We start from the raw sequence: 25,421 nt of genomic DNA, 5'->3' as shown, positions 1-25,421 counted from the left end.
GTAGCAATAAAAAGTATGGAGAAAGGTTGTTTGGATTATAGGATGAGCTCAGTGCTTAAGTGAAGATAATGCACTATAATTTCTTCAACATTTCCATCAGTATTGAATTAACCTTCCTTTGGGAGTTTGTATTTAAGGTATTCAGAAAAATCTACACTGGCTTCATTTAATTTCCTATATTCCACAAAGAATGTAGGAATATTTTGAAGAATAACTTCAAAAGCATCTGTACTGACAAAAATTAAAATGAATAGGTTTGGGAAATATGGCAATTCACAACACCTTTCAAGAAATTAGTTCCTTCTGGTCCTTCCCTTCTTAAAGCACCACTTTCAAAATCAAAATGCGAAGAATATATGGTTCTCCTTCTTTCCTTTCCTCTCTTGTTTGTCCAAATTTTTGCGAGAAAAAAGGATATTTTAAAAGTCTACAGCATTATCATGAGTCCCTTATTCAAGTAAAAAACAAAACAGAGGAAAGGAAATATTCGCAGTCTGTTTCTATGGAAATATAAAACAATGTTTTGTGTAGCTATGGCAACCAAGCCTTTTAAAAGCAATAACCTAACCGTCAAAGAATACTGGTGCCCATATATCATTACTTTTGATGATTCCAAGTCATGCATCAAATTATTCCTTACTTCTAATCTTAAATAGATTCAGGGTAAAACTTTGGGATATGCAACTACTTTCTATTTCATCAACTTTGAGTGACAGTATTGGTAGAAAATGTCATAACAGCTTAACAAGTAGACATAGATGATCCTCAGTTTACAATGGTTTGAAGATACAATGGTTTCAGAAAAAAATACTTATGATGCATCCTTGCAATTACAATCATTGTACCACTCTCATGTGATTGCAATTTCGGCATTTGGCAACTGGCTCACATTTACAATGGTTACAGCATCTTGCAGTTACATGATCACAATTTGTGACCTTCCCAGCTGTCTTCCAACAAGCAAAGTCAATTGAGAACCAACCATGTGATTCATTTAATGGCCATGACAAAATAATCATAAAAAAATCACATGATGACTCCTTTAACAACTGCATCATTTAGCAAATGAAATTCTAGTCCCTCTTATGTTCATAGGTAAGGACTACCTGTAGATGTAGGTCATTCAAATATTTGACAATTGCCTTTATGTCTCTTTCTAAAAACTGACCCATGTTGTAATAAAGCAGTGACCAATAGAACAGAAAGGTTCTGTTTAAAAGGTTCAAACAGAATCTTTCTTCCCATATTAGCCATAAAACTATTTATTTTGAACTTCCTGGTAGAATAGCAAGACCACTGGGCAATGGAGACTACTTTAAAGTTTCATAAATAAAGTAGACATCCTCTAATGCATATTTTTATGCTGCCAAATATAATCTTCCATACTTGATTTGAAATATATAACCAACCCATGGTGAACTCTTCCCCCATGAAGTTTATAATTAGAAATAGAAAATTAGATCCTTGGAAATATAGAAAGTTACTATTATTGTCAAAGAGAACTAAGAAGGGGCCAGGCATGATTTGAAAAAAATAGGATATCAAGCAATTGTCATGCCTATTACTGTGAAAATTTATATTTTTCTATTTATAGAGGGCATGTGATTAGTACCACAATCATAGGTATGGGAATCTGTCTATAAAATATAAAACTCATATTTTATCCCATGTAATAAAATGTACTGCAAACTTAGTCACTTACCCAGCTGATTGGGAACTCTTCTTTGGCTCTTTTTACACATCAGAGCCAAATAATGACAGTTAGTTAGTTAGTTAGTTGGTTAATTAATTAATTAATGGATATATATACCCCCCTCTCTGAGGATTCAGAGTTATAAGTAACATAGGTATAAATAACATTGTCAAAATACTGTTCTGGTAACTCTTTCCTCACTATTTTATTCATCAGCATGGCTTAATGTCCATTAACTAATTCTGCATTAATTGATGCTAGAATATACCAGCTACAAAGATCTCTAATGAAAACTATTATTAATCTGGAATGTTTCTGTCTCTTTCTGTTCTGTCCCCTAGTGTCCCTTATATATCAGTTCTGCATCTAAATTATTATCTGCATTGGACTATGCATTCACCTTCCATTTATGTACCCAAAGAGTGACCAACATCTCTTGTGCTTTGTACCAAACAGTCAGGAGCAAATCCTTGGAGATATTTTGTTTTAGTGAGATAAGTGCCAGTATTCGCGGATAACTGCAAACTGATAATAGAGCTACTGGGAACCAAGGTATCAAAGAGATTTCCCACACCGCTAGGCATTACTGGCATCTTAAATTTTACCTGCTCCTCCTAGAAATAATGGTTGCAATATTCTTCTAAAATGCTTAGTAATACATTTCTTTGAAAACTGCACGGAATCATCTGAACAGATATAATTGAGATTTTTTTTAATGTCCTTGAGTTTTGCCTTTATGCAAATACTCAAATACCTTCATTCTTCTTTTTCTTTTTGGTTTGAAATGGACGTAGAATAAATCAGCTACACTGAAGAATCAAAAATATATAGAAGTTCATTAAAGAAATCAGCATCTAATACCTTTATTATGTTTCACTCCATAAATTAAAGGCTGGGCCTGATATAGTAAACCACTGAAGTATTTTGTAAAGTAGAAAAGTAATTATTTACATATGTTTAGCTGAGGGACAGGAATTACTCCAAAGCTAACCTTTGAGTTTCCATAGCTGAAGAACGACTTGATCTTAAGTCACTATGCTATGCTATCATAATTATATAACATTTCAGCACATTAAATAGTAGATTTACACAGATTATTAAAGATCCATTGGCTGATAGCAGCGTTCATTATCTGTCAACCTTTTTCTTTGGATCTTCAGGGCTGCCACATTTAGTGCTGTGAGAAACTGGGAGGGGGGTTGCAGGGAGTTGGGGGGGATATCTAGACATAATAACATTCCTTTCTCTGAGAGTCAAAGACATTCAGCCTGCACCTGGAGTGGAGTGACTGGGAGGTATTTCCAGTTGGGACTACGCATTTACTGGAACAAGTGATGGACAAGTGGGTGCAGGGGGAAGGGACTAACTGTCAGAAGGACCTTGGAGTCCTAGTGGACAACCATTTAAGTATGAGCCAGTGTGCAGCATCTGACAAAGAAATACCACTTTGGTAAGGCCACACTTGGAATGCTGTATTCAGTTTTGGTTGCCACGATGCAAAAAGGATGTTGAGACTCTAGAAAGAGTGCAGAGATTCTAGAAAGAGTACAGAGAAGAGCAACAACGATGATTAGGGGACTGGAGGCTAAAACATGAAGAATGGCTGCAGGAACTGGTATGTCATCTCCCCCAGGCCTATACAGTTTATACATGGTATGTTTGTGTGTATGCTTGCTTTTAATAATGGGGTTTTTAGCGTTTTTAAAATTATTAGATTTGTTCTTACATTGTCTTTGTTATTGTTGTGAGCCGCCACGAGACTACGGAGAGGGGCGGCAATCAAATCAAATCAAATCAAATCAAATCAAATCATAAATAAATTGTCTAATTTTAGTAAAAAGGAGGACTATGGGAGACATGATAGCAGTGTTCCACTATCTCAGGGGTTGCCACCAAGAAGACGGAGTCAAACTATTCTCCAAAGCATCTAAGAATAGAACAAGAAGCAATAGGTGGAAACTAATTCAAGGAGAGAAGAGTAATTTCCTGACAATTAGAAAAATTCATCAGTGAACAAGTTGCCTCCAGAAGTTGTGAATGCTCCAACACTGAAATTTTTAAAGAAGATGTTGAATAACAATTTGTCTGAAGTGGTGTAGGGTTTCCTGCAGGGGATTGGACTAGAAGACCCCTCAAAGTCCCTTCCAACTCTGTTATTCTATTCTATTCTATTCTATTCTATATGAACGAGGACAATATTCAGAACAATTTCCAATCAATATTGCTTTTTAAGTATAATGTTAAAAAGCAGTTTAACAGTTTACTGAAATTAAGTACTAAAAAGGAGACTGAACAAATTGTTTGGTTAAATATACAGATTGTAGGTTACAGTCAATGTGTACATTGTTATATCATAATTTAAGACTTTATATTATAATCCCATAATTCAACATAAAACCACTAAGAGTAAATTAAATATATACCAGGAACAAACCCCTATGAACATGTAGAAAGTGATTTTATAATCTCAAAATAGGTGTATGCTACAGAATGCAACCTCACTTAAAATGTATATTTAGATCCTCTCTTGCTTTGTGGATGTGGATGTCATTATATTCATCAAAGAATAAGGGCAAAAATGAATTGTGAGTGATTCTATAGAAGTGGCCTTAATCGTTCAGATTAATCATTCAGATTTGTGGTCATTATGGTAAACTCAGCAAATGAGGACAAATCCTTAATAAAGTCTTGGTATATCCAATTTATGTTCTGTTTTCACTTGGATGCCAACAACTGCAACGATTATGCCTCAGCTTTTAAATATCAGCCTTGAATTTATTTATTATTTATTATTTAGATTTGTATGCCGCCCCTCTCCGAAGACTCGGAGAGTTGAAGGTAGGTTTCAAAAATGTATAGAGTAGAGCAGGGGTCCCCAAACTTTTTACACAGGGGGCCAGTTCACTGTCCCTCGGACTGTTGGAGGGCTGGACTATAAAAAAACCAATGAACAGATTCCTGTGCACACTGCACATACCTTATTTCTTTCTCTCTCTCTCTCTTGCTTTCTTTCTGTCTCTTGCTCTCTCTGTCTCTTTCTCACTCTCTCTTGCTATCTCTCTTCCTCTCTCCCTCTCTTTTTCCCCCTTCCTTCCTTCCCTCCCTTCGTCCTTCCTTCCTCTCCACTTCTCTTTCCCTCGCTCTTTTTCCCTTCTCTTTCCCTTTTCTTTTTTCTCTCCTCTTCTCTCTCTCTCTTTTCCCTCTTTCACCCTCCCTCTTCTCTCCCTGTGGAGGACTCACTCGACAAGCCTCCACCCTCCGACCCCGGACTCCCATTCAATCCCCATTCAGAAAACAGGAGCTAGCAACTCAGAGGAGGAAGAGGCGGGCATGTGCGTGTATGTGTGTGTGTTGTGCCCAGCTCGGCTTTCGGCAAGCCTTACTTTACCTTGGGTGAGATGAGATTGAGGGGGATGTTCTCACTGCTTTTCCAGTGCGGCCTTGGAAAAGACCTGCGGGCCAGATAAATGGCCTCAGTGGGCCACATGTGGCCCGCGGGCCGTAGTTTGGGGACCGCTGGAGTAGAGGCATCAAACTCGCATCATGTTGCTGTCACGTGACATATAATGACATTTGCCCCCCTTCATGGAGCTGGGGTGAGCATGGCCTTTGCATGGTGCATTTGATGCACAAGTTACCAGTTTAACCCCACTCTTGTATAAACTCTGTCTAGGAACTACACAGGCATTTAAGATAAGCTGAAGACTCGGAGAGTTTAAGGTAGGTTTCAAAAATGGTGAGTATTGATAAATAGGGATAAAGGACAGCAAAACCTAAAATCACCTGCACACAAAAAGTAACAATTGTCTGTAATTCTGCCATAATAAAAATATTGCTGCATCCTTTGATTAGCAAAAAATACTGCCCTTTCCAAAACCAATAGATCAAACAGCTCCGACAAACAGTTCTTTACATCTGGAATTAATGTCACATTTCAACTTCTTAATATGATTATTTTACATCTCCCTGTTCAATACAACCATAATTCCTGATAAAGTCAAATTCCAAAGGTTTGGTTCAACAGATGGCAGCATTTAGCCATTTCTCATCGATGTCAAAAGCTAAGCAGAATCAGACCTGCCAGGCTTCCTGGAAGTCTCACAGCTGTAGATTGTGTTGGAAAGTAGCATACATACATACATACATACATACATACATACATACATACATACATACATACATACATACTTACTTACTTACTTACTTACTTACTTACTTATTTTGTCCAATGCACAATAATACACAATGAAGGTTATAGAGGATATACTCGAGTAAAATATATTAGAGAAAGAATAGAAGTGAAAATATAGGAATAGAATATATCAATAAGAGAATAGAAGATATTATGAGAGTAGTAAAAGAAGAATAGAATAGTAGATGCAATATACGTATGAGATATAGGAGAGACAATAGGACAGGGGGCAAGAGGCACGCTAGTGCACTTATGCATGCCCCTTACTGATCTCTTAGGAATCTGGAGAGGTCAAACTGTCAATTTGGAAAGAGAGTTCTGAAAATTCTGTATTTTTGTGAAGAAAGTCACATCACGCTCTACCCATATACCCTGTTTTCCAGAAAATAAGACGTACCCCGAAAGTAAGGCATGTCACAGGTTTTGCAGAATTTGCTAATATAAGGCACCCACTGAAAATAAGGCGTAGTCAAGTTTACATACGGTACGGTGGAAAAACATACGGTACCATTCAAAGCTGTTCATAGCGGTACTGTAATAATGTGGTGTCCCCTGCTGTCCCCTTCCATCGCTTTGTACCGTCCAGTACAGCAGACACAGTCTGCTGCTGTCTCACCGCCATTACAGTCTCCACTACAGTCCGTAGACTGTAGTTCCTCTGGTGGCCGGAAGCTGCAATAGCGGGAATATACTGTTGTACCATATAAGTGCCATCATTTGTATGTGTGTGTGCCATACTGACAGGTACCGTACCGTAATCAGTGTACCGTACGGTACACTTTCTTTGGGGGTGTCAGCTTTTCTGCCTGTGAATTTGTCTTATTTGAGAAATATAAGGCGTAGCACAACTTTTGGAGCAAAAATTAATATAAGACAGTGTCTTATTTTCGAGGAAACATGGTAGTTATCAGCAGTCAAGCTTGACTCAAGGGATTCTTTTCCTCACTTTCATTTTTACCCTATGTAAAAATGTGATGCAGAAAGTTCTGCTTCAGGCATGCATTTGTTAGTATCTTGGTCTTGAGGAGGAAGGGAGCTCCATATTTCCTGGTGCTGGATCTTTTGTAGGATTTTTCAATATCAGATCAGTCCTTGACTTACAACTATACATTTATCAGCTATCCAAAGTTACAGTGGTGCTAAAAATATCTGGTCTCGCAGTTACAATGGATCCTCACACTAATGACTGTCATGCTATTCCCATAATCGTATGATCATAATGCAGGTACTTGGCAATAGGCTTGTATTTACAAATGGTTGAAGTGTCTAGCAGTCACATGCTTATGAGATGCAACCTTCATTTCTGGTTCTCAGTGAATAGGTTTGTACCAGGGATAGGCTTGCTACCGTACCAGTGGAGAATCATGCGCGGAGCTGCAGGTGCGCCCGTGTTTCGGTGAGGTATTTTTGCTTCCGCGCATGCCAAAATACGGGCACACATGCGGCTCCGTGTGCAATTTTTTATCTCCACAGGTGCAAAAGCAAAATCGGGCTGGCCCCGCAAGCATTCATGAGCCATGGTGGCGAGCCCAATTTAGCGTTCCGGCTGGAGCCCATCCCTGGTTTGCACTTACAATCACAGTGTTTGCTTAATGACCACAGTGATTGACATTGTAAAAATATTCATAAAATTAGGTCTGACACAACTTATGATTACAATGCTTTACAACAGAAATTCTGGGTCCAATTATGGCCATAGGTTGTGTTGTGGTTAGCTCTGGCTAGGAATGTGCAGGTGGATGTGGGGGAGACATCCACATGCCGCAGGCCTGTTTTGCTCCCGGTGGAATCTGCCGATGAAGCCTCCTCTGACCAAGGAAGCATGAGTGACAGGGAAGAGGGGAGTTTGGCAGACAGCCCAGGAGGAGATCAATCATCTGTATCATCCTTGGATTCGGAACAAGAATTAATGACACATCCACTCATGCGTAGAGTGATGCATAGGATACAACAACTGAAGGATTATTACAAGAGAAAATGAGGCCACCTGTGGTTGGGTGGGGCTCCAGTAATTAGGGCTGCTGCTATAAATAGCAGCATGTGGGTTTGGCCGTTGTGAAAGAGTATCTGATCGCAGTTCTTCAGGAATCCTGTGTTGCTGTTTTCTGGACTTTGTTTGTTGATTTTTCACGCCTTTGAAACCAAAGCAGAGCAACGGGTGTGTGTGTCTCACTTCGTTGAAAGAAGAAGGAATGTGAAGTTTCTTCACAGCTGCTAGTTAATGACTGCTTAAGGGAAATTGTACAGGCTACCCGGTTGTTTTGGGATGAGTGCTCTTTGCAATACAAAAAAGAGTGCTTAGTTGATTTTGAATTTTGTGATAAAGAACATTGTTTTGAATTTTCAAACGTGTGTGTGTCTGAAATTTGTACCCTTGAATTTTCGGGAGGCTCCTACCAGAGAGCCCGGCAGAACAGGTTGAGTACTATTTTACATGTAGTTTAGTAGTTAAGATGTAGGGAGTGGGGATATCCACATTCTAATATTCTTTCAGTCTCAGAAGCACCAAGGTCACCCTCTGTCCGATGCTGACAAAATCAGCATCAGTTCTGGGACAAATTGATTGATAAACCAAATCTCTGGGTAACAACTAGGTGAAAAACTACAAAAACAAGAGAATGTTGCAGTCGTGCAAGACAGATGTTAAGAAAAATAACATAATATATTTCTTAAAAGGCATTAACACTTAAATCACGCCAGAACTATCTACAGGTCGTTTAGAACCAATGTTAAGAAACAATGCTTAACACAGAAGTCATATTATCTTGAGAAAGTTATTGGCTTTGTAAAAAGCACAAAATCCAGACAGTTTCATGGCCTGGTAACCCAGTAGTCATGGCACTGTTCTCTTTTACACTGGATGTGAAAAGTGCTTTTAAAATCTAGCAGCATGTTGTCCTATGTATGCCTCTTAAAATCAAAAGTGAAATCAGCTTTGGAAGGCCCCGTTTGAAAATGCAGTCAATTTTCCAACATCTGCAAGTACTTAGTACAGCTTCTGGAAGAAAATGAGTTTTATATGATCAAATCTAAGGTGAATTGTATTCAAATCACTGGTTTTAAGTGTGATTTAAATAACCAATAAAAATCTTTGATGGTATCCATCTGTGCCTTTTAGCAATTTTCTTACAAAAAGATTGCATTCTCCCCTGAAAGTTAGAATACTTAAACAGGAGCAGTGAATCATGTACAATCAAGCACAACCTGTTTTTGACTGATTTTGTGTTATAGGAAAGTAAATATGATATCATTGGACATATTTTCTGAAATAATGAAATCTAATACACAAATGGATTGCTTTCCTTCCAAACCATTTATACATTAAATTACTACATTTTAGTTAAGGTATTTTTAAGGATCCTTGAAAAGAAAAGATACAACTTTTCTGCATAGAAGACACAGTAAGGCTGTTCTAAGGATTATTATCTTTGAGCGAGTATGGTAAATATGCTGCCATTAATCGGAAGGAAAATAACTTCCAGTTGTTTACCTGAATAACAACTTGCTGAATAAAAAAATAATGTATGATTAATTATGCAAAATCAGGCCATAGAGCAAACATGTAGCATCAAAACTAATTGAAATACAAAGAGAACAGATTATTTTAAAGGCGTCAGGCATGGGGGAACTGAGACATCTCCCCCGGGCCTATACAGTTTATACATGGTATGTTTGTGTGTATGTTTGTGTTTATAATAATGGGGTTTTTAGTGTTTTTTAAATTATTAGATTTGTTCTTACATTGTTCTTGTTATTGTTGTGAGCTGCCCCGAGTCTACGGAGAGGTGCGGCATACAAATCTAATTAATAATAATAATAATAATAATAATAATAATAATAATAATAATAAATCACCGCATCACCGCCTCCTCCTTCAAGTCTTAGGGATTGAATCAACGTCTCCATCCCCTACAGCAGGGGTCCCTAATCCCCGGCCCATGGAGCAGTATAGGGCTGCGGAATACCAGAAACTGGACAGTGCAAAAAACAAAGCCATATCCATGAAATGCAGGCAGCACCTGACACCACGCTCCCACCAATCTGCAGAAAAACCTCTTTCCAGGAACTGGTCCCTGGTGCCAAAAAGGTTCGGGGCCGTTGCCCTACAAGTCTCTACCACTAGTAGCATTTAACCAACACTGAATAACTTTGAAAAGATAGCAAGCTCCACAAGCTGCACTGGCTTCCTATTAGTCTCCCGGCACAATTCAAGGTGTTGGTTATTACCTATAAAGCCCTACATGGCTCAGGGCCGGACTATTTACGGGACCGTCTCTTACCGCATACCAGAGACCAATAAGAGCACATAGAGTTAGCCACCTCCAGGTCCTGTCGACTAAGCAATGCAGGTTGGCAGGGCCGTAGGGGAGGGCCTTCTCTGTTGCTGCCCCGGCTCTATGGAATCAACTCCCCCCCAATATCCGTACAGTTCCCACCCTACTGGCCTTTCGTAAGGCCATGAAGATCTCACTTTGCTGGCAGCTATCATGGCCAAATTGTATGAATGATATGCATGCATTTGTCTTGATTATTTAATTATGCGTTTTTAATCAGGATTTTATAGTTTTAGATTCGTATATTCAACTTCTTTTTATTGTTTTTGTATTTATATTGTTATTGCAAGCCGCCCCAAATCCTTCGGGATTGGGCGGCATTGAAGTTGAATTAAATAAATAAATCTGAAATCCCACAGCAGTAGGCTAAATCAGTAAAACTTATGAACAAATAAGCAAAGAAATAAATAAACTAATAAGCAGTGGCAAATATATTTTGTATTACTGACAAGAAAGGTATCCAAATACTCCTATGCAAACATAATTTACAGATGTGGCTACCTTTATCCCCTCTATTAGAATGTAAATCAGAAAAATAATGAATGAGGCGTTACTAAAAAGTTGAGAAAGCTATTCAAAGTTAATTTTGGACAACTTAGAATTCTGAGAACATGCTTGTAACTTTCAAAATCTGTTCTATTTTGGGGATCTTTTTTTTTAAAGGAACTAATCACATTCTAACAAGCTTATATGGATTCTACATGGGGAGTCTTTACAAGTCTCTGGAAATTTTGTTTGAATTAGAATGAGGCAATCAGGTTAGGAGTCTGTGTCTCCCTAATTATGGCAGCCTTATTTTCCAAGAGCCTTTTATCTTAGTGAGCTGTAAATCTTTTAATTTCCCAAGGACTAATGACATTTTAAAAATCATCTATAAGCTTCACTTTATTGTCTTCCAAAATGCCATGAATGTTTTGATTGTTTTTAACGATTTAAATTAATAATTACATTTACAACTAGTTTAGAAGATACAAAGTATTCCAATTCTGCTCTACTATTATGTGTAAATTTATAATAAATTATCTTTCAAAAGGTTCTGAAAAAATAAGCTGTAAATGATTTTTTTCCAAAAATTCTTTTGATTTTTCTTCAACATTGGTTTTGAAATATTTCTAATATTTCTAATAAGAAGAAGTTGTGGGAGCTTCTTATTATTGTAGTCAAGTGGCTGGAGTTTTCTCGGCAATATTTCAAAATTGATTTGCCATTGTCTCCTTCCTAAGGATAAGACAGAGGGATAGGGCCAAGGTTGGCATGCTTAGCATTCTTCCGCCTCTAGGGGTGGTGTTCATCTGAATTTCTAAGCCAAAGAGCCAGTACAGTGTTCCCTCGATTTTCGCGGGTTCAAACTTCGCGAAAAGTCTATACCACGGTTTTTCAAAAATATTAATTAAACAATACTTTGCGTTTTTTCCCCCCATACCATGGTTTTCCCCGCCCGATGACGTCATATGTCATCACCAAACTTTCATCCACCTTTAATAAATATTTTTTAAATAAACTTTAATAAAGAAACATGGTGAGTAATAATATAAATGGTTGCTAAGGGAATGGGAAATTGCAATTTAGGGGTTTAAAGTGTTAAGGGATGGCTTGTGATACTGTTCATAGCCAAAAATAGTGTATTTACTTCCGCATCTCTACTTCGCGGAAATTCAACTTTCGTGGGCGGTCTCGGAACGCATCCCCTGCGAAAATCGAGGGAACACTGTACTTTTCGAATATATCTCCCTGTGGTCATGTAGCCGGCATGACTCACTCAATGCCGAAAGCACACAGAGCGCTGTTACCTTTCCACCAAAGTGGTCCCTATCTTTCTACTTGCATTTTTATCTACTTTCGAATTGCTAGGTTGACAGAAGCTGGGAGACGTAACAGGAGCTCACCTTGTTAAGCGGCTCTAGGGATTTGAACTGTTGAACTGCCAACCTTCTGATCGACATGCTCACGTCTTAGCCACTGAGCTACCACATCCCTTGTGTGCTTAAGGTGGTTGCGTGCTAAAATTGGGACTAAAACTCACATTCTTCCAGTTTCTAGCCTGGTGCTTTAAGAACTACAACCGACTCTCACATCAATATAACCACTATTATTATTGATTGTTATATACCCCAAAATATAAAACTGTATCAGCTAGTTCTTTGCATGGTGTTGGCATTCATGCCTATCAAGACCTTGCCAAGAATCTAGGGAATAGATACTATGGTTTAATACATAGTCTTTTTGTGTCAATTTTCAGATGCTGATACTTTGTGCTCTTCTCCAATTCTTTATCTCTTATTCTACAATGCTCTGATACCAGGACATCAATTATCTATACTTTATCATTTTCAACAATTATTAAATCTGTGGTTGATATGTTATATCTTATAAACCAAGCCTTTATCAGCCAGCATTGGGAAATCCCACAATATTTCAACCTGCTCATTCTCTACTATTTATCCAACAACATGCTAGTATGATAATAAATGAGTCTACAGAGAGGGGCAGCATACAAATCTAATAAATAATAATAATAATAATAATAATAATAATTATTATTATTATTATTATTATTAAAGATGTTTCAATAAATCATTATGAAAGTTGTGTTATAATCCTGAACCCTTCAGGGTTGAGCGGCATGGAAGTCAAATTAATTAATTAATTAAATATTTATAATCAGGTGTGATCTTGCTTGAGCTCAATATATAATCTACTGTTTCTTCTGCTTTTTTTCACAATTTGAACTTTAATGAGTTTTCAATCCTGGCTAGTTAGAATAACTTGTCCGTTCAGAGCCAAAATCACTTCCTTTTTTTAATGCTCTAGTTGTAAGCCATTATCAGGTTTTATCTTTATCTACTTTCCCCCTGATCTTTTGTAGAAATTGACCATGCAATGTTTTCCCTTGCCAATGTTCCATACATGTTTTTATTACATTATTTGAATATTGACTTCTTGTTTCCAGTACATTTAATAAGTTCCAAATTTTAATTTAAATGAATACTTATTCTTGGCTGTGTTTTATATAATTATAATCATGATATATGCATTTATTCTTTGACAGTTTATTTAGCTTGAAGTAAACATCTGCCTCCATTTCTGCACGGCAGGTATAATCTATCAATATCCCTACAAGGATGTAATATATAGTGTGTGAGGATCAGTTGTCTTATTTTTGGTCCAGACTGTCCATTTGTGTCCAGTTACTAATTCCAGCAATGTATCATATTATAAGTACAGACCAGGTTTTTATGGCTTTGATGTTTCCACAATTCGATTTTATATTTAGCAATGTTTTCTGTTATAGTGCCTGCCTTCTACAATCAAATCCTCCCAGAAATCTCTGTTGGTCCAACTCTGATGTTCTTCCGAAAGGCTTTTAAAAACTAGCTGTTGTTCCACCCTTTGGGAAAGATGGTTTTTTTTTGTTAGAAGGAATGGGCTTCTCTGAATGAATGACGTTTCTTGTTGTTCTTGGTTTGCCTGTTGTTTCTATTGAACATAATAATGTAAAGTCAATTAATCCGTGCAACCAAAAACCCCCCGCAAAAAAACGGCTTTCAGCGACTGCTGGGAAGCCGCGCGGCTGTTTTAAAAGGTGACAGCCGGCCTGGGGGGCTTCCCAGCACCCCCAGAACCCGCTTCCCAGCTGTCTCCTGAAGCCAAACACCAAAGCCGAACTTCCGCGTTTGGCTTCGGGAGACAGCTGGGAAGCGGCGCGGCTGTTTTAAAAGGCCACAGCCGGCCTGGGGGGCTTTCCAGCACCCCCCAAACCCCGAACCCGGGTTCGGGGGGGGTGCTGGGAAGCCCCCCAGGCCGGCTGCGACCTTTTAAAACAGCCGCACGGCTTCCCAGCTGTCTCCTGAAGCCGAACACCAAAGCCGAACTTCCGCGTTCGGCTTCGGGAGACAGCTGGGAAGCGGCGCGGCTGTTTTAAAAGGTCGCAGCCGGCCTGGGGGGCTTCCCAGCAACCTCCCGAACCGAACCCGGGGTTCAGAAAATTTTTGCCTCTTTTTACGAACTTTGTTCGAGTTACGAACCGGCGTTCGGGAGGCTTCTGGGAAGCCCCGCCGCCCGGCTGTCACCTTTTAAAACAGCCGCGCGGCTTCCCAGCAGTCTCCGAATGCCGGTTCGTAACTCGAAAAAAGTTCGTAAGAAGAGGCAAAATTTTTCTGAACGCCAGGTTCGTATCATGAGTTGTTTGTAAGACGAGGGGTTCGTATCTTGAGGTACCACTGTACATCTTCAATTCCAAGTTAAAGATTCGAACTTGTATTCATATTCAGGAGGCTCTTGATTTTTTTCCCTTTCTATCTACAGTGTTCCCTCGATTTTCGCGGGTTCGAACTTTGCGAATAGCCTATACCACGGTTTTTCAACAAAATATTAATTAAAAAATACTTCACGGTTTTTTCCCCTATACCATGGTTTTTCCCACACAATGATGTCATACGTCATTGCCAAACTAATAATTTTTGCAAATAAATAACAAAAAAAATAATTATTGTTAATAAATAATTATGTTTATAAATATCAGGATCACTAAGTGTCTTATTCAATGGTGAGTACCAGTAATAATGGTGAGTAAATGGTTGTTAAGGGAATGGGAAATCGCAATTTAGGGGTTTAAAGTGTTAAGGGAAGGCTTGTGATACTGTCCATAGCCAAAAATGGTGTATTTACTTCCGCATCTCTACTTCGCGGAAATTCGACTTTTGCGGGTGGTCTCGGAACGCATCCCCCGCGGAAATCGAGGGAACACTGTATATATACTCTGATTCCATCACTTGTATTCTAAGCTCCTGGTGGAAATAATTGTTGTATATTTTGATCATTAACAGAATCGGTATCAAACTCCTCTGAAAGATTATGACCTTGTAGAGATTAATACATCTTTTAGGACAAAAAGTGTGTTTCATGGCAGCTTTCATAGGATGGCTTCCATTAAGAATTGCTTCTCATAAGAATACAGTATTAGCAAGCCTGCTATGAAGACTTGTTTCAATGATCTTATTCATTCCAGTAAGACCACTTTAGTGTAATGGTTTAAGGCAACAAGGGTAAAAATTAGGAAAATGTGAGTTCCAGTATCACTTTGGCAGTGAAGGGCTACCAAAATTTTTACTACCACACTGTGGACGTGGCTTATGCAGGATGCCCTGCATTTTCTTTCAACAGTGCAAATTGGGTGCTTTGGGGTGGAGCTCTTTTTTCGCTACTCCCACTGCATCCCCCTGTCCGGCCAGTAGCCCACCTCTGCACTTTGGGCATGAAACTGGCTAGATGACCTTGACCCATCAGTCTGTTACAGTCCCAACAACCATTTACAAAAACCTTGCCAAGAATATTGAAGGGATTTGGCTAGGTAGTTCCCAGGAGTCAAAACAATGACACAAAAGTGCACACACACAATAGGCTTCAAAACTGTACTTACTACCTTATGTTGCTTTGGAACCTCATAATAGCAATATTCCTATGTTCTTCCATGTTGCACTTCTAAGGATTTATAATTTCAAGATGATTATGTGCCAATCTTTAGCTGTGGGCACATGAAACTGTACCCAAAACATTGCTAAACCTTTTTGGCATTTATGATGTCAAAACATTTTTTTTTCCTGTTTGAACTATTGATGCAAGGCAGATTTAGTAGCCTGTGTGTAACTCACCTTTTGCTTAGCTGTGTTGGAGTTTTTAAAACCACTTAAAAATGAATGGGAGGGGGGACTTTTGAATAGCAACCAATTTCAAAATAAATATATACATCTGCAACGTTTTTGCCAGATACTTGTAATATAGTATATGAATGTAACAGCTGCTTGAGAATACATTGTACAAGAGTGCTGGATGGAATCACATTGGCCCGCATTCATTTGGCCATCCCCTTGGAAACAAGGAGGTATGTTGTAAGTGAAACAACTTTAGCATGAATCCGGAGTCACATATAGTACTGTTTTTCGCCTTGATTTTCTAGTTTATTTCATTAGGGATAGAATATATATCTCTATTTCAGTAGATAATAAAAATATCTATATTTCAATAGTTATTCTTGTGCACTTTTAAATAAAAAAGTTTTAAACACAAATCTTTCAATGAATTTGATGAAAGAATGCATACATATACAGTATTTGTCACTTTAATTTTCAACATATCTCCTTAAGAAAATCCCGTTAGTATGCTGGGCATCTTCTGGAAGCACTTGGAAGACCTTTCCATCTGCAGTAGCTTTTTACTGATTTTGTAAAACAAATAACTATGAATATGTAATTTTAGGAGAAGATTACCTGGGACTGCTTTCTAATCTAGCTAGCATTTTAGATCTGCATGTTACTGTGTAATTATATAGGATACAATTTTCAAGCACTTACAACTATAGAATTATCTTTCGAAATATGCTAATTTAGTGCTCATGGCATAACCTTTGTAACTTCTCATTAACCTGCTCTTGGTCTATTGTTTTTATTTTTTTCATTTTTAAAAGTAGGGGTAAGATAAAATACAGGAAATAGTATAAGGGCAGACTAGATGGACCATGAGGTCTTTTTCTACCGTCAGTGTTCTATGTTTCTATGTTTTAATAACTTGTGCATAATTCTGAAGTTCTAAGCAATATATAGGGAAAATTGTACTGTTTAAAAAATACATAGGATGAATCAATAATTAATACCCATCAGTATAAAAGACCCATCTCTATATGAAGCTGTTTTGAGTGCCACTTAGTTAAAAATGGAATCAAAAATTTTAAATCTTCATATACATATATAAATTTAGTCAACTTGGCAGCAGGTCTGTTGTGTGGAATGTATGTGATATTCCTCCCATCTATGTTTAAAATTGTAGAACAAGAATTGAAGCTCCTTCTTCTGACTTTGACCTCTGTAATAGCCTCGTTCTCTCATATGTTTCTAGGATGCTACTTTAACATAAAAGTTCCCGTGTCAAGTGGCAAACTGAAGCAAGGATTCTGTATATCAGTTGCCATTAGAGAACTCAGAATGATCAACTAGCATTTTGTACAATGGGTCAGAGGATCAGAAATATGGGTGGCCCATATAAATCAGTTCAATACAAAGAAATGCCTCTGACATGGTAATTGTGTGGTTTCCCATATCTGCTGAAGGAATTCATCATTGTTTATTGCTTATCTAAAACACATGTGCAATGACAATACAAAACATCTTTTTTTCCTGAAGAAGAGAACACATATATTTCAAAAGTAACAACATAACTCAAAATCCTATCTTGAAATAAAATAAAGAACATTTATTTTAGCTTCTGTTAAAGCACCACAGAAATTTGGTGGTAAGCACCACAGAAATTTAAACTCTACTGTTTTATAGTTAAAGTGTATTTTAGGAAAACTTCAGTAATGTTGTATCATAAGTAATTGATATTCTAAATTAATTTTTCAAACATCTACACTGCAGCCAGATAGAGGGTAGCAGCTGGTGGCTAATTTTAGTTCCCTAAACAAGATTCTTGAGTAAAACATTCATAAATCTAGGTTCAAATGGAAATCAGTTAAATTTATTTTAAAATATTTTACAAGAATCCCTATGATATGGTGCAACCAGGACAAGCAGATTGCCTCTTCTAGGTAGACAGTTCTACTTCTCTCTTCATCACCTGCTGTGAAAATCATTCTCAGAATTCAAGCAATATCAAATTGGACAAGGCTTGAACTAGACAATTATTGCCAGCAGCTGGGTGACTGACTGGAAGTCAGTGATATAGAATAGCCCTCAGTAATGCAAGCATTAGAAAGTCAAGTTCCCGCAGAGTAGGAACTTTCTTTAATGACAGTATTACCATCCTTGTGTGTTGAGTTGACAATCTTTCAAAACTGCATTAAGATGTTTTGATCAAAACCCAGAAGTAGGATTGAAGTTCCAAAAAGCAGAGAAGATAATATTCTCTCCCGCCCCATTTTTTTTTAACATCTTAAACTCTACTGGGATTTAAAATGCCTTCAAGATCTGGCTCTTCATCCAGGCCTTTAGAACAGATTGTTGATGGCCACTTTTTTCTTTTTGTTCTTCCCTGCCATTCTTGACCCTTTCACTTGTGTTGTTTCAATGTTTCTATGTTTTTAAATGTCGTAACAACTGTGAACTGCCTAGCATCACTGGCACATAATTTTAATAATTATGGTTGGTCACACACCTAGCCAGATGTTTAGATTGGACATGACATTTTCTCCACTTTCCCAAGGACTTAGGATAGGCAGATTATGTTGTTTAATATTAATGGTAATGTCATAGGACAGTGATGGCGAACCTATGGCATGCATGCCAGAGGTGGTACGCGGAGCCACCAGAATACCTTAGGGACCGCCTTCTGCTGCACAAATCCCAGCGACTGATTAGGTCCCTCAGAGTTGGCCTTCTCCGGGTCCCGTTGACAAAACAATGCTGTCTGGTGGGACCCAAGGGAAGAGCCTTCTCTGTGGTGGCCCCAGCCCTTTGGAATAAACTCCCCCTGGAGATCAGGACTGCCCCCACTCTCCTTGCCTTTCGCAAACTCCTAAAAACCCACCTCTGCCACCAGGCATGAGGAAATTGATTCCCCTCAGCCGTCCCGTTTTATGTACGGTTTGTTTGGGTTGTATGATTGTTTTTAAATTAAGGGTTTTAAATGTTCTGATTTTAATCATTGGATTTATGTATTGTTGTTGTGAGCCACTCCGAGTCTTCAGAGAGGGGCGGCATACAAATCTAATTAATAATAATAATAATAATAATAATAATAATAATAATAATAATATCTGCCGGCACCATTCTGCCCTAGCACCATTCCAGCTGATTTTCGGCTTGCCTCTGGACCTTGGGGAGGGTGAAACACGTGCTTACCAGGCCCACCAGAAATTGAGAAATGGACCACTTCCGGCCTCCATTGGGGGTGAAGGAAGCCATTTTCGCCCTCCCCAGGCATTGAATTATAAGTGTGGGCACTTGTGTAGGAGCAATAGTGTCCGTGTATACACTTTTGGCACCCGAGGAAAAAAAGGTTATCCCTCACTGTCATAGGATGTAAGCTGCTCCAAGTAACGCTTCCTTTTGCACGTGATTTCATCAATGCCGATGGTGTTCAAATGGTGCTTTGGAATTGCATACAAAGTGTCTATTACTATTGGTACTATCTTTGTTTTCTTTTGCCACTGTCATTCTACTTCTATTTGTGGGTCTTTGCATTTTACAGTTTTCACCAGTTTTTCTCTTCTCTTGTGCTGTCTTTAGTTACTGCATCCAGATTTTTTTCCCTTATTAATAGGTTTTTAAAAAAAAGTTTAGAGTGTTGTGTGATGCTAGTCTGGATGAATTCTAAAATCCCAGATAACTTTAACTTCTACATTTTCTATTACTTTGTTTATTTTGTGGTCTTATGGATGGTGGGCAAATGGTATTTCTTGCAGATATTCTAATGCACCATTGTTGTTATCTTCGTCATGCCATTATTTGTAGTCAGTCTGTGTGATCTTTTTGCAGCAGCTAATAAAGTGGCCCATTTTTAAATTCAGCTTCTTTGCAAAGGTGGCATTTGCTGTCTGTTGCTGTCTTCTCAATTTTGGCTTTATATGCAATGGATTTTAAGGCTTGATCTTATGCATCCAGAATTAGCCCCTCTGTCTTTCTTTTCAACTTACCTGCACTTAGTCATTGCCAGGTCTTATTGTTATCTGGTTTGCCTGCTAAGTTTTTTTTAACTATTCTTCATTTGGTTTTTCTTATGGAGCAGACTGGTCTCAGTAAGCCTTCCTGGTATACTAACTTCAGTGGATCTTCTTCACTGTCCTTCACATATTCTTCAAATATTACCACCACCACCACTTCCTCCTCCTTCCTTCTTCTCCTGTTTGATGTACTTGCAAGATTCCACATCCATCTGTTTCCTTTGATAAATAGGGCCTTTTAACATCTCTGCCTGGAAAAGGGATGTCTCTTTTCACAATTTGTTTCTGATCTTGATACGGAACTCCTAATTTAATTTAAATTGTACTGTTTCTTCTTTGTCAGTTGTTGACTGGTTCATTGCAGTGTTCTATAAATCATTTGGTAGAAATGTTTCTGATTCAATTAAAAAGGAAGACTTCTTTATAGGGTCTGCAATGGGAGCTTTAAATCTGCTAATTTTCTTGGCTTTGATTATTATTTATTGCTTTATTATTTCTAGTGCTTCTGTGATATTCCTTGTCATTAGGTGATACTTATTAAACAGATATTATTTACTTTTCTTCATCGTCAGCTTCTTCTTTTTTCATCTGTTCTAGTTGGCATGTCCCTGATCTTACATGCTAACCTTATTTTCCAAGTGATGCACTTTGAGTGAGTCCCCCTCCCCTTCTCTTCATATTTGATATTATAGCATTGGCATTTCTTAATACTTGTGCTAGCTGTTTTTACTAACAAGTTTCAATGCAGTGCAACCTTATTCTTTTGCTTTTATACTCTTCTAGATGCTCAGTTATTCTTTGTTTCAATTCCTCTTGAGTTTTTATCTATAGAGCTTTGGATTTTTTTCTGAAAAGAAGGCAGAAGAGAGGATTCCTCCTTTGGGAATTAAAATGTTTCAATATCTATATTGACTATGTTGACTCCCACTTTTTGTCTCTACTGTCTGAGCTACCTCTGAGAAGGTTTTGATTTTACAATTCTTCCAACTCTGCTTCTGTGAATACTTTCTTTTGTAATATAGCTGAGTCCATTTCAGAACGAGTGGCATATAAATACAATTAATAATGATGATGATGATGATGATGATGATAATAATAATAATAATAATAGACCTTGATCTGCTAATTTCTGTTCTCTTCTGTACTTACTTCTGTTCTGCTTATTATTTATTTATTTTTATTATTTTATTATTTTATTCTTTGTCCAATATACAATACATATGGAAGAGAATAGGCATTAAGTAATATATATAACGATAGAAAGTAAAAAGAAGAGTAGATGAGAGGGAGAGAATATATATGATGTAAGAGATAAGGAGAGAATATATATGATATATGAGTTAAGGAAAGACAATTGGACAGGGGACGATAGGCACTTATATACACCCCTTACTGGCCTCTTAGGAACCTGGAGAGGTCAATCGTGGAGAGTCTAAGGGAGAAGTTTTGGGGGTTGGGAGTTGACACTATTGAGTCTGGTAATGAGTTCCACACTTCAACAACTCGATTGTTAAAGTCATATTTTTTACAGTCAAGTTTGGAGTGGTTAATATTAAGTTTGAATCTGTTGTGTGCTCTTGTGTTGTTGCGGTTGAAGCTGAAGTAGTCGTTGACCGGAAGGACGTTGCAGCATATGATCTTGTGGGCAATACTTAAATCGTGTTTTAGGCGCCGCAGTTCTAAGCTTTCAAGACCCAGGATAGATAGTCTATTTTCGTAGGGTATTCTGTTTCGAGTGGAGGAGTGAAGGGCTCTTCTGGTGAAATATCTTTGGATATTTTCGAGAGTGTTGATGTCTGAGATGTGGTATGGGTTCCAGACAGAAGAGCTGTATTTGAGAATGGGTCTGGCATAGGTTTTGCAGGCTCTAGTCAGTAGTGTGAGATTGCCAGAGCAGAAGCTACGTAGGATCAGGTTTACAACTCTGGAAGCCTTTTTGGCGATATAGTTGCAGTGGGCTTTAGCACTTAGGTCGTTTGATATTAGTATTCCAAGGTCTTTTACTGAGTGTGGGTTGGCTGCGAGAATTTGTTTATTCAGTTCATAAGCGAGGTTTGGATTCTTTTTGCCGATGTGGAGGGTAGAGCATTTGTTGGTTGATATTTGAAGTTGCCAGATGTTAGACCAGATGTTATGGATGTTGTTCTTTTCATAACTGGCATTTTTAAAAGATATCTCTTCTTATCGGACTTGATTTATAAGAGCAAATCTTTATTTCTTTGTTGACAGACTTTGTAAAGTCTGAAAACAGTCTCTTTGTTTTCATAGAAGGAACTTTTCTTCCAGTAGTTCTGCAGCTGCTGACCCTGATTGCTCAATCAAGAGTTCTGTAGTCCATTTGTCAACACATGTCCAACGCCTAGAGTGGTTCTTGTTGATCCAGACAATGACCAAACCAGTACAAATTTCTGTAAGTTCTATCTCAACAGATTGTTTATGGACAGGACATTTTTTGTCTGGCTCTTCTGATAAGACCTTTCTAATAAGGTTGAACTTCTGGCATAGGTCTCATCTTCCTTATGCCCCACAACCAGGTCAAGGTAATGTCTTACTGGGGGTATTATTACTAATAAAAGACAAAGATGGAATGCACCTAAAGAATATGATATTTGCAAATGCAGAAAAATGAGATAATCCTTTCACTAATTTTGTATGAATGCATTTCATCCATTTGTTTAAAAAACATTTCTTTGGTCAGAATGTGTATAATTAGATAGCTTTGCTGGAACAGTTTTGGGGATATTTTTACTGCCAACAAAATTAATAATTGGTAACAATTCCAACAAACATCCTTGTTTAGTCTGTCTAAAACAGTTTACTACTTTATGAGAGTGTATATAAGAAAAAGGTGATTTGGGGGGAAGAAGGGTGTGTGGGGTGGATTTTCCATATATACCTGAACACTGCATGAATGGTATGTATGTATGTGATTATAATACTATATTCGACTTGCTCTTATTGTTCTATATTTATTTGTATTTGTATTTATATTATTGTTGCAAGCCGCACTGAGTCCTTCGGGATTGGGCGGCATAGAAGTCAAATATATAAAGATAGATAGATAGATAGATAGATAGATAGATAGAGAGAGAGAGAGAGAGAGAGAGAGAGAGAGAGAGAGAGAGAGAGAGAGAGAGAGATAGATAGATAGATAGATAGATAGATAGATAGATAGATAGATATAGAGAGATAGATGATAGGTAGGTAGGTAGGTAGGTAGGTTGGTCGGTTGATTGATTGATTGAGCGATCGATCGATAGACAGAAAGACAGAAAGAAATAGATAGATAGATAGGTAGGTAGGTAGGTAGGTAGGTAGATAGATAGATAGATAGATAGATAGATGATAGATAGGTAGGTAGGTAGGTTGGTCGTTTGATTGAGCGATTGAGCGATCGATAGACAGACAGAAAGACAGAAAGACAGAAAGAAAAAGAAAGAAAGAAAGAAAGAAAGAAAGAAAGTTAGTTCCAGAAAGCCTTCCAGCATCCCAGAATATTCTTGGGCTTATAGGGAGGTGGATGAAGAGATGAAAACAATATGCTATTAGATTTTTAGCTTTTAATCTAACAATACTTGATTATTGAAGTGGCTTTGTACAGATTCGGACACGTAATTGCGGCTTTGCTTGAACTGCTTTATTCCAACATAAACATAATGTTAATACAACAGTCAGTATTCAACTGTCAAACCTCCTCGGGGTTTCCCTATTTAACTACCAGCTGGCTGAGGAACGAACCAATGATTGTCCCTTATTTTCCCCGGTCGCTAGGTTACCGCCCCTCTCCCGGTGCCCTTTCCTGTTCTCATAACACTTCCTGTATGGAGCCTCTCTAGGCATCTCCTGTCGTTGGTACTCCCAGACATAACAATTATGATGCGTTTTCAGCAAGGTACTGCATTACACTTAAAGCTCTACATATTACTTGCTATGTAAGACAATGCAGGAACACTATTCAGTATTTTGACTTCATTTTGACAGTCTGCTTCCATTGCTTGTCCTTACAACCAGTTTTGAACTGGTCCTCCTCCTTTAGTCATCAGCTTTGCCATTATAATAATCGCTGCAATCTTAGATATAATAGGGACTAACAACAGCACATGCAATTGTAAATAGCCACACCTTACTATTTATGCTGTTCCTCACTGGAGACACCTCCTGTACAAATACATTCCAGAGGTTTTCTAATTAACTGTGGTAATGTAAAATGAATAGATAACAGTCTGGAAGGAGTAAATAACAGCAGGCAAGGGCACAGACACCTCAAACTTCAAGGAACTTTATAAACACTGAACATTAACACAAATAATAAGAAATAAACAATACCTCTGAACTTGTGAAAGACAGCCCAAAGTTCAGCAATGTCTGTAGCAAAGGTAATGTCAGTATCAAGGACAATGACTCGCTCAAGATTGGCGGGAAGTGTCTTTGTGAGAACCAGCTTCATCAGTCCATAGATGCCAGAATAGTGTTTGTTGGGTATCCAAGACACTTCAGACTAATAGCCAAAAAGGACAAGGAAGAGAGAAAAGAGGAAGAGAAAACACTTTATTGGAGATAATACTTGAAGTCAAACAAGCTGGTTTTTGAAATTACAAACAACACTTTGCAGAATGGTGAACATATTCTTGATCACTGCAGGAGAACTGAAGTACAAGGTTTTACTCCAAAGTTAATTTTATGCTGCCCACAAAAAAGCCTCTGAAATATCCAGACTGACATCTCATCAGCATAACTTTACTGTGAACAAGGGTATATATTTGTGATTTCAAGTCATGTAAATCTCTCACTTTATCACCCTACAAATGTTTGGACCATTAAATTTCTATTCAAAATCTGCCACTCATGGCACTTATTTTAGTTTTCAGAAAGGGCCAAAAAGATGCCAATTAACCTGCATTACACTCTTGGGTAGCCTCCCTGAGCTGTGCCACGTGTCTTATGCATCCCTTTGCATCCTCTACAATCCTCCCACATACTCCTTCCTTCCCTACCCTGCAACAGTCACTTACTTGCTTGCCTGAGAGTTGCAAGCTCCTGCCAGCTTCCCTACTGAGTTTGGTTGAGAGAAGCTAGGAGGAGGTTGCCTCACCTAATGACCAAGGGATTCAGTTAATGACAAAAGCCAGGACTGTATGAATTGTGACTGCTAAGCAATGCTGGAGTGCTTCACAACCACATTCCTTGGCAATGGAAATTCTGAACCCAATTTTGTTTTAAGTATTTTAGTCGCCACACCCTTAACGCAGATACATTGTGGCTTGCAACTTATAGCAATAGCACTTAGACCAGTGGTTCTCAATCTGGGGGTCGGGACCCCTTTGTGGGTCGAATGACCATTTCACAGGGGTCGCTTAAGACCATGAGAAAAGACAAGTTTCCCATTGTGTTAGGGACTAAAGCTTCTATTCTGGCACCTTGGAACATATTTTTACAATCCAACCAATCAAACATTTACAGTGACCTTGCTGCCAATCAGTTTAAAACTCTATTGGGTTAATTGGCACTAGACTTATGGTTGGAGGACACCACAACATGAGGAACTGTATT

The 25,421-nt window shown here is 38.1% G+C and overlaps 1 protein-coding gene across 1 annotated transcript in view; it reads right to left on the bottom strand.

Annotated features, from left to right (window-relative positions):
• Positions 1–25,421, bottom strand: part of LARGE1 (LARGE xylosyl- and glucuronyltransferase 1) — a 447,356-nt gene that overhangs the window by 194,295 nt on the left and 227,640 nt on the right. The window contains exon 6 of the mRNA XM_070756235.1: positions 24,198–24,369. Coding sequence (XP_070612336.1) covers positions 24,198–24,369 — 172 coding nt within the window. The remainder of the gene's footprint in view (positions 1–24,197; positions 24,370–25,421) is intronic.

The sequence above is a fragment of the Erythrolamprus reginae genome, chromosome 6, assembly GCF_031021105.1.
Source record: "Erythrolamprus reginae isolate rEryReg1 chromosome 6, rEryReg1.hap1, whole genome shotgun sequence".
Taxonomy (NCBI): domain Eukaryota; kingdom Metazoa; phylum Chordata; class Lepidosauria; order Squamata; family Dipsadidae; genus Erythrolamprus; species Erythrolamprus reginae.
This window is presented reverse-complemented; position numbering and strand designations above follow the sequence as displayed.